The sequence below is a fragment of the Erpetoichthys calabaricus genome, chromosome 11, assembly GCF_900747795.2.
Source record: "Erpetoichthys calabaricus chromosome 11, fErpCal1.3, whole genome shotgun sequence".
In the NCBI taxonomy this organism is placed as follows: Eukaryota; Metazoa; Chordata; class Cladistia; order Polypteriformes; family Polypteridae; genus Erpetoichthys; species Erpetoichthys calabaricus.
The window spans coordinates 100,494,236-100,508,605 of record NC_041404.2 but is presented as its reverse complement, the minus strand read 5'-3'; the positions used below and the strand labels follow the sequence as shown (position 1 = coordinate 100,508,605).

General features: G+C 35.7%; 1 protein-coding gene across 4 annotated transcripts in view; it reads right to left on the bottom strand.

The window, feature by feature from the left end:
• The window catches only part of tbc1d17 (TBC1 domain family, member 17), a 258,075-nt gene that overhangs the window by 105,701 nt on the left and 138,004 nt on the right, over window positions 1-14,370 (bottom strand). For 3 of the 4 annotated variants that reach the window (XM_028813654.2, XM_051933539.1, XM_028813655.2), the window contains exons 8-11: window positions 7,214-7,339; window positions 7,012-7,115; window positions 2,617-2,711; window positions 2,414-2,530 (exon numbers count right to left, since the gene is read on the bottom strand). In XM_028813654.2, the coding sequence (XP_028669487.1) occupies window positions 2,414-2,530; window positions 2,617-2,711; window positions 7,012-7,115; window positions 7,214-7,339 (442 nt within the window). The remainder of the gene's footprint in view (window positions 1-2,413; window positions 2,531-2,616; window positions 2,712-7,011; window positions 7,116-7,213; window positions 7,340-14,370) is intronic. The other variant, XM_051933541.1, reaches the window with a different exon arrangement.

Genomic DNA, 14,370 nt, shown 5'->3' with positions numbered 1-14,370 from the left:
TTCTGCGGATAGTCATCACAGACCTATGCACATCTACCTCCTGAAAACCATTTCTGGTCTGTTGGATGGGCATTTGGGTCTTGTTCTTTACCACTGTAAGGATTCTTCTGTCATCAGCAGTAAAAGTCTTCCTTCACCTAGAGGTCCCTTTGTGATTACTTGGCTCACCTGTGCATTCTTACTTCATAATGATATTTCAGACAATTGATTTAAGTAATCCTAAAGTTTTACTGAGGTCTTTATTGGTTTTATTCTTGTTTTTCAGCTTCATAATGGCTTCATTGGCTTTTCATTGGCACAGCTCTTGTCCTCAGGTTAAACAATGGCTCCTAGGGAAGTCTACAGCTTAGGTTATCTTATGCCTGCATTAATGAAGCCACGAAACACACCACAGCAATCACATGCACCTACAATGCCAACTGTCCCAAAAATTACGGTGCCCTGTAGAAGTGTTGTAATTTCTACATCATGTGAAAAAAGGGTATGCAAATATCCTTAAATGAAAGTCTACAATGTGCACAATCATGTCTGAATTATTTGATTTAGAATTTTAAATAGATAGATAGATAGATAGATAGATAGATAGATAGATAGATAGATAGATAGATAGATAGATAGATAGATAGATAGATAGATGGGGAAATTCACATAAATAGTGGAGCAGAAAGGTAAATCAAGTAAAAATGTGTTTCTGTCCAAAACATTATTGTTTTGAAATTCTGCCTAAGTATTAGGAAACTAAATGTTTACAAGAAGGGGCACAATGACTCCAAACAGGGGGATGTCATGAGCCAAACAGTATAACATTGCAATGAAATATTGGATATGACACCTAAACTTGTTACAATGATAGCTGACAGACTGGGGCACAAAAAATTCGTTCCAGGGTTGTGTATCATAAACTGTCAGTTATGTACTATAATATTAAGGTTTTTGAAAAGAAAGCCCAATAGTGCAACATTATTTTGTGTTTTTTTTAGTTGATATTGGTGTAAACAGAGGTTTTTAATCATATAGTTTTTTTCAAAGATTAGGAGTGCTGCACTCACTACTGTTCAGTCATTTGCAGCTCCTGTATTACATAAGCAAAATGATTACAATTTAATTTTTGGTTATGTAATTTAGGCACAATAATAACAAAAAATTCTTAGTGCATAAGGAGTTAACATAAATATGTCACACAATATATTCCATTTGTGTCTGTATTGACAGAGTACTAAAATGAACGTTAGGACTTTTTCATTTTATCCTTAGTACCAGGGTGTTGTACCGTTTTAGCCATTATGGATGTAGTGAGAAGTCAAGCAAAATGACACCTTTTATTGGCTAACTACAAAAATTACGATATGCAAGCTTTCGAGGCAACTCAGGCCTCTTCTTCAGGCAAAATGTAATCAAAGATGTAATTACATCTTGCCTGAAGAAGGGGCCTGAGTTGCCTCGAAAGCTTGCATATTGTAATCTTTTTAGTTAGCCAACAAAAGGTGTCATTTTGCTTGACTTCTCATTTTATCCTTGTAAAACTTTTGGCCACAGACAAAATATGTATTATTATCAGTATAAAACTAATATGCCTTCACCCATATGTTTAGAAAAGACATACACCTGACTAAAAATGTTAATTCTGCTACATTCTGCATCAAAATGGAAAATAATTTTTCACTATTATCTGTAGTTGTGAACATTTACTATTACATACCTATTTCATAAACCTTCAAAAATGATAAAACAGTACCAACTAATGCACTTAATTACAAATAATAATTTACTCAACTAGATGTGCTGCATGTCTAAGATGGATTGAAGTCTAAGTAATCAACATGGACCGCACTGCAATGCATATGTCTCTGTTATATGCCATTTGGTATAGAAATTGTAAAAGCAGTGTTAATCTTTGTAATGCAACATCTAATGAAATGGCAGAGCAACCAGATGGACACAGAGAGAGACACTTATCCTTTTATTAACGTAATTAGGCAAGAATATCAAACTAGTGTTTTGAAGTGTGTAGCATATGACTAATAATGAAGTTGCAAATTTAATCCTTCATGCAATATAAGCTGGCAAGACTGAATACAAAATATGTTCTTAAAACATACAAGAGTTGCCAAGTTGTCCAATACATTTGTTTTTAAATGTAGTTATTTGCTATTCCCTGCTCACAAGATTCAAAAGGCACCCATTTGTTGATTTGAAAAGAAGAAGTCATTAAAGGGTATTACGGAAATATATGGCGATATATATGATAATGATAAGTGGTTTCTGTACTGTTTGTTATTATTTAAAATAGCTTAGAATGAAAATTGTATATTTTAGGAGATGTATGATAAAGTCCCCTAGCAGGGTATACATACCTCCATGCAACATAGACATGGTAGAAAAATATGAAAGGAAAAACTGTACCTGTACTAACCTAGGTCAAAATTGTACATGCAGTAGGTCATCAGAACATCATTGAGAAGAGTCAAACCAGGATTTTCATTTCCTGAGTAAAATCGATTATTGCGATCAGTGCGGCTGACATCACGTTCTGAAGAACAACAAAACAGTAAGAATTAGCTAATTTTGTTTGTTTGTGTGAACACGTGAAAATACATATGCTAATATTTGTCTGACCAATCAAGCTTCGGTATCCTCTCAACAACGAATTTCTCATCTCCTGTTCCTCACTCACAGACTTCCATTGAACCTTCATTCGAAAGTATTCATCCCTGTAAAGATGAACATTAGTGAAAAATGTTTTTCTTTAAATAAGTTTTACCTGTTCACACTATATGCATTCTGCATGCTTTACATAGTTTTAGAACAGTTTTAACAAGACAAACTGGACAATGGTAACAATAAAACTGGAGGACCAAAAAAAAAAATCACTATGGATAAGATTGTTCTCTGCCCAATGACTTCGTTGCACACCAGACCAACTTTAATATTTTTTCAGTGTATTATAACATTAAACATTTAAGAGTAACTGTTAAAAGGAAAAAAAATTCTTAAAAACTAACTTTGGAAATGTAATAAGTATTAAATAAGCTTTCAAATTAAGATAATCCCTCTCACTTTAGCCGAGAGAATTAATATTGTTAAAATGAATATTTTGCCAAAGCTCCCATATCTTTATTCAGAGCATCCATCACTCAATTAAATATATGAAACCACTCTAGGACATAGTTTAATGCTTTTACCAGCCACAGTGTCTATTGTAAACACTTTGGCAGATGCCCAAATTATAGAAGGACCAGGAGAGAGAGTATTTTCAGGACAGTTTCTCCCCTGGGCCGACAGAGGGCAGCCCCCTTGGTTTCCAGCGGGGCATGGGAGCTCAACCCTACTGGGGCCCGTGACCACCACCAGGGGGCGCATGGACTTTTACCAGCTCTTTAGTCTTGGCCATAGTGGAGTTTGGAGTGTGACTATTTGAGGTTGTAGACAGGTGTCATTTATATTGATAACGAGTTCAAACAGGTGCCATTAATACAGGTAACGAGTGGAGGACAGAGGAGCCTCTTACAGAAGAAGTTACAGGTCTGTGAGAGCCAGAAATCTTCCTTGTTTGTAGGTGACCAAATGCTTATTTTCCACCATAATTTGCAAATAAATTCTTTAACATCAGACAATGTGATTTTCTGGATTTTTTTTCTCATTTTGTCTCTCATTGTTGAGGTATACCTATGATGAAAATTACAGGCCTCTCTCATCTTTTTAAGTGGGAGAACTTGCACAATTGGTGGCTGACTAAATACTTTATATATATATATATATATATATATATATATATACATACACAGTTAGGTCCATAAATATTTGGACAGAGACAACTTTTTTCTAATTTTGGTTCTGTACATTACCACAATGAATTTTAAATGAAACAACTCAGATGCAGTTGAAGTGCAGACTTTCAGCTTTAATTCAGTGGGGTGAACAAAACGATTGCATAAAAATGTGAGGCAACTAAAGCAGTTTTTGAACACAATCCCTTCATTTTAGGGGCTCAAAAGTAATTGGACAATTGACTCAAAGGCTATTTCATGGGCAGGTGTGGGCAAGTCCGTCGTTATGTCATGGAAGATTTTCTTGAATCTGATAAAGAAGGTTTGATATTGTTATGTTTGTTATGTCTAGTTACGGTGGATTAACCAATTTAAGTGTTAATGTCAATGTTAAATGTTAATGTCAATACTTACATCATACACTTAATTTTTGTACAGGTGCAATATTTGAAATTTAGTAGGGTTATATTGGATGCATAAAACAGGTCCATGTCAAATAAACTTGGAAGCCTTCAAGACTAAACAGAAGTGAGTTTAGTTCTGCCTTTACGAAGATATTAAGTTCTGTAAACTCTTTTAAGTATTCCTTAATTCTACCACAAGATAAAAGTGAGGTGAATATGTGGGACAGACTTTTTCACAAAGCACTAAATTAGATTACAGTACATAATGGAACACTGAAACAGAAACATCTTATTATTAAAAAGATCACAGAACTCCTGATAACAAAGTAAAAAATATAATCAAACATCATTTGAAACACATGTCTGGAGTGGTAACATTTTAAAATTGATTACCTAGCATTTGAACATGAAAAGTAATATGGTCTACAAGGTTGTGAGATGATGCAATTCATAGAATGACTTATTCCTATTATAATAGAAGCTGTTATTTAGATAATGGTCATCACATAATTTATGGACTTTTAGTATGGATGGTGGAAGATTACACAAAAAGGTATCAACAAAGTGCAATTTATCAATAGGTCCCTAGAGGCACTTTACTCAGTTACAAAAGTGATACACTAATATATAAAATTAAGTAGTCATTAAATTAATAATGATTATAATACTGGTACTGAATAGACATACATTAAGTACATTCAGTACAGTGAATTCAGAAAGTATTCAGACCCCTTCACTTTTTGCACATTTTATTGGATTGTAGATTTAAATGGATAAACGTGATATTTTTGCCCATCCATCTACACTCAATAAACCCATATGCCAAAGAAAACACGTTTTCGAAACAATATGCAAATTTATTAAAAATCAAAAACTTAAATGTCTCAATTACAGAAGTACTCAGACCCTTTGCTGTAACACTCCAAATTGTGGTCAGGAGCATCTGGCTTGCTTTTAATATACTTAAGATGTGTCTAGAACAGGGGTGGGCAAAGTCATTCCTGGAGGGCCGCAGTGGCTGCAGGTGTTTGTTCCAACCCAATTGCCTAATAAGAAGCACTTATTGCTCTAGTAACACTTCTGCTTCACTTTAGTTGTCTCCCTCAGTAAGATTTTGAACCCTTATTGCTTATTTAAGTGTTAAACAGCTGCATTCTCAGTTTTTAATTGCTCCTTATTAGCAATAAGATGCAAATAACAAAAGAAACCAGCAGTTATCCATTTTGCTTGTTACCCTTTACACCTGTGTGTATTTATCGTGCACTATTTGGTTTAATTAAATACTTGGAAGGAAAGAGTAGAGAAAAAAGTGAAGGATTGAGAATTACCCATCCGTTTTACACTTCAAAGTATTTGGATGATATCCTTAGAATGGAAAAAAAAAATTTAGGATATGAGACTGACTTGACATAGCAGAGTTAAAGCATTAACAAGCCATGAAATGCAATTATTGGCAAAGATTGTTTTCTAATTAAGCAACTGGGTTGGAACAAAATCCCATGGCCACTGTGGCCCTCCAGGAATGACTTTGCCCATCCCTGGTCTAGAATTTGACTGAAGTTCACCTGTAGAAAAACTGAATTGATTGAACATATAGAAAGGCACGCGCCTGTGTATACAATGTCACACAATCAAGTCACAGAAGTCTCTGCAAACCTCAGAGATCAAATTGTGCTGAGACACAAATCAGGGCAAGGGAAGAAAAATACTTTTAAAGCAGAACACAGGGAGGTACCTTAAGAAAACCTGCTCCAGAGTGCACATGGCCTTTCAGCACGACAATGATCTCAAGCGTGCAACCAAGATAGCACTCAAGTGGCTTCCCGACTCTGACCATCTTTGAGTGGCCCAGTCAAAAGTCCAACATCAAAGAACATCTGTGAAGCGACCTGAAGACAGCTGTTTCCAGATGGTTCCCATCTGTTCTAACGAACCTTGAGAGGACCTGCCAAGAGGGCTTGTGTCCAAGTCCAGGTGTGTAAAGTTTGGAGAGGCTCATCCAAGAAGACTTGAAGCTGTACTTTCTGCAAATGGGCCTCTGCAAAGTACTGAATTAGGTTCTAAATACTTACAGTATAAGAATAAGACACTTCAGTTTTTGAATTTTAATACAATTGTAAACATTTCTGAAAACATGCTTTGAATTTTTTATTATGGGTTACCAAGTGTAGACTGATGGGCAAAAATGGCAAATCTATTAACAATAAAATCTACAAAACTGTTAAGTTTGCAGGAAGTGAAGAGGTCTGAATACTTTCTGAATCCACTTAATTTAAAACAAGCACAAACCTTTTGTCAAAGACTTTACCCAATAAGAAAATGTAGTCATATCCCACCAGTGCCAAAGACTTTGACCTGGAACTTACATTGCAGCAATATTATGGATATATGTGCCTTCTTTTCTGAAGGAATGACAAGTCAAATTTTACAATATTTTGCTGATCATCACTTAATTTAAATTCATTTTCACAAATACTGTCTGTTTCTACTTTTCATTGACATAATAAATTCAGACAGTAGAAATTGAAATGTTCAACACTTACATATCCAGCAATGTTACAAAGCAATGTTAGAAAATGGTAATGCTAGACGGAAACATTGGAAAATTTCTGTTCTATTTTGAATATTCAAACTGAAACAAACATTTGATTATGTTTGAAATTCAGATTAATGTGGCAGCACTATACTGAAGAACTGTATAATTCAACGCAAATGCATCTCCCACTCAAACAGTTATGATGAGACAATTCAGTCTTTAATCATGAACAAATTCGTAATTAAGAAGAAAAACAACAGTAATTTTTTACAAACATATTAAGTCCAAGATTATAAAGACTCACGTTTTTTGACGTAGAATTTCTTCCCTCTCTTGTGCAGTACTCTTCCATGGGTAAAAACCTAACAGAAATTTCCAGACTTCATGTCGAAGGGCAGGAGCAACACCCTGAGGAACAAATGCAGAATACCAACAGGTCAAAAATGAAATGGAAGAACGAATTAATACCTGTATGAAATATACTGTACATTTGAACCTACACATACCCCTTTAAATATGCATTCTTTTACTTGTTCTGGATTCTGGACCCTGCCTTCTGAGTCTAACAACTCTTTCCATCCATTTAGCGGTTCTAATCTCTGCACAACTGGTCGAGGTCCAAGTTCTGCCTCCTACATAAAAATACATGTATAAGTAAAAAAGGAATATATATAAGAAAGGCATATAGAGATTACATAGTGTAAGTGAACTGATATTTTGGATCCAGAGTGCCTAAAAGAAATTTTATTATTTCTGCTACTTCCATTCTCAAAAGTAACTCCCACCAAAGTAAACGAAAAAATAGAAAAAATGTTGACACCGCCAAAAATCAGTACCTCCAGGATTTGTAAAATTTGATTTACAGTAAGAACTGACCTGGTATTGTACAGCCTGTGGAAAGTGGCAATGAATTAATAACTTAAAATGAACAAAAGAAAGCATTCATATTGAATACACAAACATTCTGGAAATCTTCAGACCTCTCAGAAGGTATTAATACCAACCAATGCCTTCACTAATCAACTCTTCTTTACTCATCCAACCAGAGAATGTGTGAACCACACTGCAAAAAATGAAATCTTAACAAGCCAGACAATCTTGAAAAGAAATAATAGATCTTGTTTTTTTTTATTTTAAGGATAACTGACTTAAGTAGATTTGTATATGTAAGATATAAAATCTCATTTTTAGAAACTTTGTCTACAATTTACTTATTATGAAAAAATAGTTAATTATAAGGATGTCTTAAAATGAAATAAGATATTTGTTATAGAGAGACGAAAAGTTTTGATGTTCTCCACTGTAAGTTAAGAAATTCAAGACACCTTTGCTTATTATTCTTAAGACTTAAAAGCATTTCATGTTTTCTAGTAATATATACCTTGATGACACAATTTTATGTTACTGAAAAGTTTTTAACTGGTATTATTGTGTGTGCAGTTTTTTTTAACCAAATGCTTCTTACATTAAAAACAAAAAGTAGATTTCAAATGTGGTAGAGTGAATTGCTATAACTATTTTCACAAAATGTGTGAATAAATTCATTTAAAAAATGTATAAACAATCGGTAAAGGCAGATGTACATGCTTATTTTTATTCATACTTGAGCTGATTACATGAGTTTACACATAAGCACTTCAAAGTGTACAGGCATTCCAGTTACGTGTTCATAGAGGTGAAAACACTGAGTCAAAGAATAAAACAGACCAGAACAGATATTCTCGATCAAATCCTCTTTTGCACCCCCTCGTGACAAGTGAACCTTTGATGGCCCTATATACTACTAGTCAGTAGTGCTTCTGTATACATCAATTACATCACTAAGATAGTATTTCAGAAGAATGTAGGTGTGGTTCTTAAAACTAATGGCATAATAAGATGTGTAGTCAACAATCTTATTAGCATTGACCAACTCAGTAGCTTGAGCCAGATCTGGTACCTCAATTTTATAGGAAAGAAAATCAGGAATGAAAGCTAAAGTGTCATACACCTGACATTCAAAGCAATACAATGAAGAACTGGCAATGAATATATCTTTTATGAGTGCAAACACAAGGGTACCTTCAACTTCACTAATGATAATCACTGACTTCTAAAAAAAACACACTTATTACCATTCAGCTCAAGCCATTTCACAGACACCACATGATGCACCTTTTCTATGTCCAAAAGATCTTCCAGTTTATCCTGGACATTTTGCAAATTTCTCACATGAGACACTGGTCCCATTACAACCTCTTTGGAAAAAATAGGGTACTCCATGCTGCTGACATTTTGACAGCATTCAAATAGCTGGTTGTGTTTTACCCGGGACTTTCATATATTCTTGAAATTTATCTTGGAAGACCACTGTTTGAAAAAACAGTGTTTGGATTCAAATCTCATTTACATATGTCTTACCATTGGACCTAAAGCTTTAATCTGTGCAGGAATGTGCAAAAGATAATGCTGCTTTGGTGTCATGGTGTTCTCAGGAAACAACTGCTTTATATTAATTAAGTGTTCTTTGATAAGCGACTTGAGTTTCGATATGGTTGCTAGAGAAATTACTGGTGCAAATAGGATCTGAACAATCTGTATTAATTCAGTAAGGGCTTGAATATATGCATTTCTGTCACAACTGTCCAATACAAATGGTAAAATCTTGAGGAGCACAAGCTTCAATTTGTTGTCATTTGATGACAATGTTGTAACAGTGATAGGACATGGCTTGTCTCTGACATCAACTGAGTATGGGTATCCTAGTACAGCACTATTGAATGTGTCCAAACCAAGCTGCCCTGACAGCCAAGGTGTTTCAATACACTTTTTACTTCTAGAGGTGCTACTCCCTCTAGTATTACATGCATTATATCTTGAGGAGTTTGTTTGATTAGATCAAATGCTGGAAAGTCTACTAATTTGCTTTTCCTGTTAATTCCATATGTGGTTTTCAAACTGTTTCTTAAAAAATCAATAGAAGCCCTCTCAATTTTATTACATTGTCTGATGTGCCTATTTAATGTCCGTTGAACAAAGCTCTCCTCATCAAAGTGAATCTGCATGTCTTCAAGACTGCACTCACAGTGTCTACACTTACAGAATGAAAATCCAACTCCTTCTTTAAACCCAGTCACCTTATGCTGAGCCAAGGTGTCTCCACAAAATGAGACTAATGCACCACAAACAGTTCTCTCACCAGCAACTGTTTGGATTCTCACACCATTGTACAGCATATTCACATATTTCTGTATTCTCTTCAATATTACATCGACACCACACAGAGCAATATCACTTGCTTTTGCAATGGCAAGTAAACGAATAGCTGCCAGCTTAGATATATATTTGGGATTTTTATTCCCTAAAGTATAGTACACCATTAGAAGTTTGTTTTTTGAGGCATGTGACCCTAGAAGATTACATAGTTCTATTTCATCTGTATACAGTATCAGCTGTAGGGCATTTGGTCTAACAGAGAATAACGGATGTGATTTCAAAATATCACTATCGATGATGTCCTTTAAAAATCTAGTCTTGCACTTCTCTACACCTTTGTCAAACATGGCTAAAACCACAGGATGTGAAAGCAATTGTTCCAAACTTTTGACTAAAGGTATTTAGCAAAATGATTGAGATCTTATAGTTAGAGTCTGAGATGATGCCTGTCTTTTATAGCATGCAGACTGGGCAATCTCAATTTCTTCTGCTTCAACTACACCAAACAGCTCCTTGATAGATGATTCCTGCATATACGTAGTGGAAACTTTGGCAAATGGGTCTTCAAAATTATCAAAAATATCAATTGCCCCACTAAGCAATTGATCTGTAACTTCTGGATGTTTCTGAAATATCACTGCCATCTGATTTTTCAAAATGATCAGCAATGAAGCTTGGTAGTGCTGCACTCCAGATACAATGTCATTGACTGCACTCTGTGGGTGGCAAAAAAAGGTAATATAATACACCTCCACAATTTCCATCAACAGCATCTGACAACATATACATTGTGCAGTATCTGTATAATTTCAAAGAATGCCTTTATTCAGTTTTTCTATTGCTTCGCTATGAATGTACTGTACGTAATACTTGCCATATGGATGCAATACTTGCACCATGTCATCAGTAAGTAATTTTCTTTAACCTGCTTAGTTAGTTGCTTAACTGCTATAACAGGGTCAGTGGGGGTCTGCTGAAGTTTATCCCAGCTAGCACAGTGTGCAAGGTAGGTACCAGTCCATTGCAGGGTGAACACAAATACACACACACCCCAACCACACACTAGGGCCAATTTAGGATTGCCAGTTCACCTAAACTGCATGCCTTTGGACTACTGGAGGAAACTGGAGCGCCAGAAGGAAACCCACGCAGACATGGGGAGATCATGCAAACTCAAGACAGGGAGGGCCCAGGACACAAACCCTTGTCTCCTTACTGTGAGGCAGCAGCACAACCACTGTACAACAATGCTGCCCTTGCCGTCACGTATGCAATATAATTTATATGGTTAAGAAGACTAATATGGTTTTCCTAATATTTTAATAGCGTTCAATCTAATAGCAAACACTGATGAACCATTGCGCTTAACATCTTAAAAACGTGTTTGAACACTTGCATAAATTAATTATTGCACAATTATAGCAAGCCAACAGCACTTGATTGAGAAGAGCAAGTTGCAGGGCATATGAACATGTGGCACATATTACAAACTCTTCTGTCAAATTTGTACTTCTTTTATTTTTTTCATTCACTTTTGTCTTGTACCTGTGATAGACGGTGTTTCTCTCTAGCAGAGAGTACAAAGGCAGTGGCATGTTTTCTCAGTGCATTCACATCAGGCTCTTCATATACAGCACATTCTTTCAACTAAAAAACACCGTTATAGGAAAACAAATTACTGGCGAAAGGGTTAACTTAAATGGAATGAATAATACATAACTTACACAATGACTGCTAGATAACGATTTTTTATGGGAACTGACTTGTGCAGATTCAGGTAACGTTTTATCCTGTTCATTCTGGGTTATGAGTGCTGCGCCTTCAGCCGTGGACGGAGTGGTACTGACAGCTGAGACGTCGTGACATGAGCCATTTTCGTCATTTGAACAGCCAACATCAAGAGCGGCATGATTTATCATGCTTGTTGTACATGCCTCAGATGTTGCCCGAATGCTAGGCACATGAAACTTCTCACAATATCGTTCGCTCGATTAATTTCGAAAAGTTCTAGATGTACATGGCCCTGCATTGACCTCTGTTGCTTTATGTGCCATTTGCTGTCCACTTGACACGATGTGGTGAATGGCGCTGTTTGACGTGATAATAAAAAGAGTTGTAAACCATCAATGCCACAAATTACTCAGAAATTCGGACTACGACTGTGTACAGTATTTATGTGGTTCAGCAGTGCTCTCAATGTCACTGCCGTAAATAAGCGGCAGATGAAGCAACGCCAAATCATTTTACTGTTTAAAGATATCTCTCATGACACAATCCAAGACCCCATCAATTTCCAGGAGAGGCGCAATCTCTGAAAATCACTACTGATGTACCGAGTGGAATCGTCCTCCTTATTCGTTAACGTGTAAGAGTTTGTAAAATTGGTTGGTGTACTTTCTACAGTTGAAACGTATGTGAGAATAGCAGCTATTTCATTCTTGTAGCCCTTCGTTTATGAGTAAAACCGTATGACGTCTTATCTATCTATCTATCTATCTATCTATCTATCTATCTATCTATCTATATTCCAAATCGCAACCTCAAATCCTCAGCTGAGTGTCCCCTTAGAATTCCAAGAGCAAAACGGAAAAGAAGTGGTGAGGCGGCCTTCTGCTGTTATGCACCTAAAATCTGGAATAGCCTGCCAGTAGGAATTCGCCAGGCTAATACAGTGGAGCACTTTAAAAAACTGCTGAAAACGCATTACTTTAACATGACCTTCTCATAACTTCACTGTAATTTAATCCTGATACTCTGTATATCCAATTCATTATAACTATTCATGGTGGCTCTAAAATCTGTACTAACCCCTACTCTCTCTTCTGTTTCCTTTTCCGGTGTCCTTTGGGTGGTGGCTTGCGCCACCACCATCTACACTAAGTACCATGATGTTCCAAAAATGATGGATGGATTAAAAGCCAGAAGTCTGTATGACCATCAGCATCAAGTGACTCAGTGAGAACCCTAACTACAAAGAGGACTATTTCATTTATGTTAGGTAGAATGCCCAGAGGTGACTGGGCGGTCTCGTGGCCTGGAACCCCTACAGATTTTATTTTTTTCTCCAGCTTTCTGGAGTTTTTTTTTGTTTTTTCTGTCCACCCTGGCCATCGGACCTTACTCCTTTTGTATGTTAACTAATGTTGCCTTATTTTAATTTCTTATTTTGTCTTTTATTTTTCTTTTCTTCATTATGTAAAGCACTTTGAGCTGCTTTTTGTATGAAAATGTGCTATATAAATAAATGCTGTTGTTGTTGTATGCGGAAATAAAAAAGCATGGGTATTTTAATAGTTTGTACTTATCTAGGTCAATATGGTAGAAATGAATAGGGTAGAAATGAAACGTTGACGGTTAAACGAAGAAGAAAGAAAAGCGCAGAGAAAAAAGACCCAAAAGCGATGGAGAGAAAAAATGCTGCAAATTCAGAAAATAAGGAACATGATGATCAGCCCGGAACAAGTGGAATGGAAATAAAAAAGCACGTCAAATCGGGCTCAGAATTAAAAAATTAGAACTTCATAAAGACGTTCAAAAACGTTGGCATGATACACATGCACAGCAGGTTAGAGAGTATGAAAGCGGTGTAATTCGAAAGGCTCAAAAAAAACATTGGTGAGAAACAAATGCACAGAAAGTTAAGGAATATGAAAGAAGAAAAATTAGAAAGTATCAAAAAAAAGAAAGTAAAGATCGCAGGAGCACAAAAAAACGGAAATTAGTACTCAAAAAAAGGGAAAATATACAACAAGGACCAGATGTCATTGAAAAAAAAGCAGGACAAAGCGAGGTCAGAAATAATAAAAAAAAAGGGTACAAAAAAAGTAAAACGTCATAAACATGTTAAAAAACAAGGTGGCAAAAAACACAGATCAGGTGAGAGATAATGAAAACAGTGGAATTCGAAAGATGCAAAAAAAAACAGAGGCACGAAACACATGCAGAGCAAGATACAGAATACGAAAACAGAAAAAAAAATAAAGTGTCAAAACAAAGAAACTAAAGATTGCATTAGCGTAAACAAAGACAAATTATTACTTGGGAGAAATAACAGAAATGCGAATAGACAGCAAATATATGGACATTGGCGATATAAACACATTGTTAAAACAGAAATGTTTTTCATGTTTTAGTAATAATTGACAAAATGTAGACATGACGTGTTTAATGTGTGAAGCCTAAAGTCCAAATATCAAATAAACACTTTTCACAAAAGGTACAAATATAACAGAACAAGTGCGCTTCTATTCAAAAATATAACTGCAGAAAAAGAACCCATGTTAGGGTGCAACATTCACACCCCTTTGATACGATCGCTTCGGTGGCGCAATGGTAGCAACTGTTGATTGGTAATCCAAACTTCATGGGTTCGACCCTGGACGACTACATTTTGAGAAGTGAGCTGCTCTTATTCTTACTATCTTAGAATAAAAACTTACATTTGATTTGTGTCTGTAACAGCCCATGT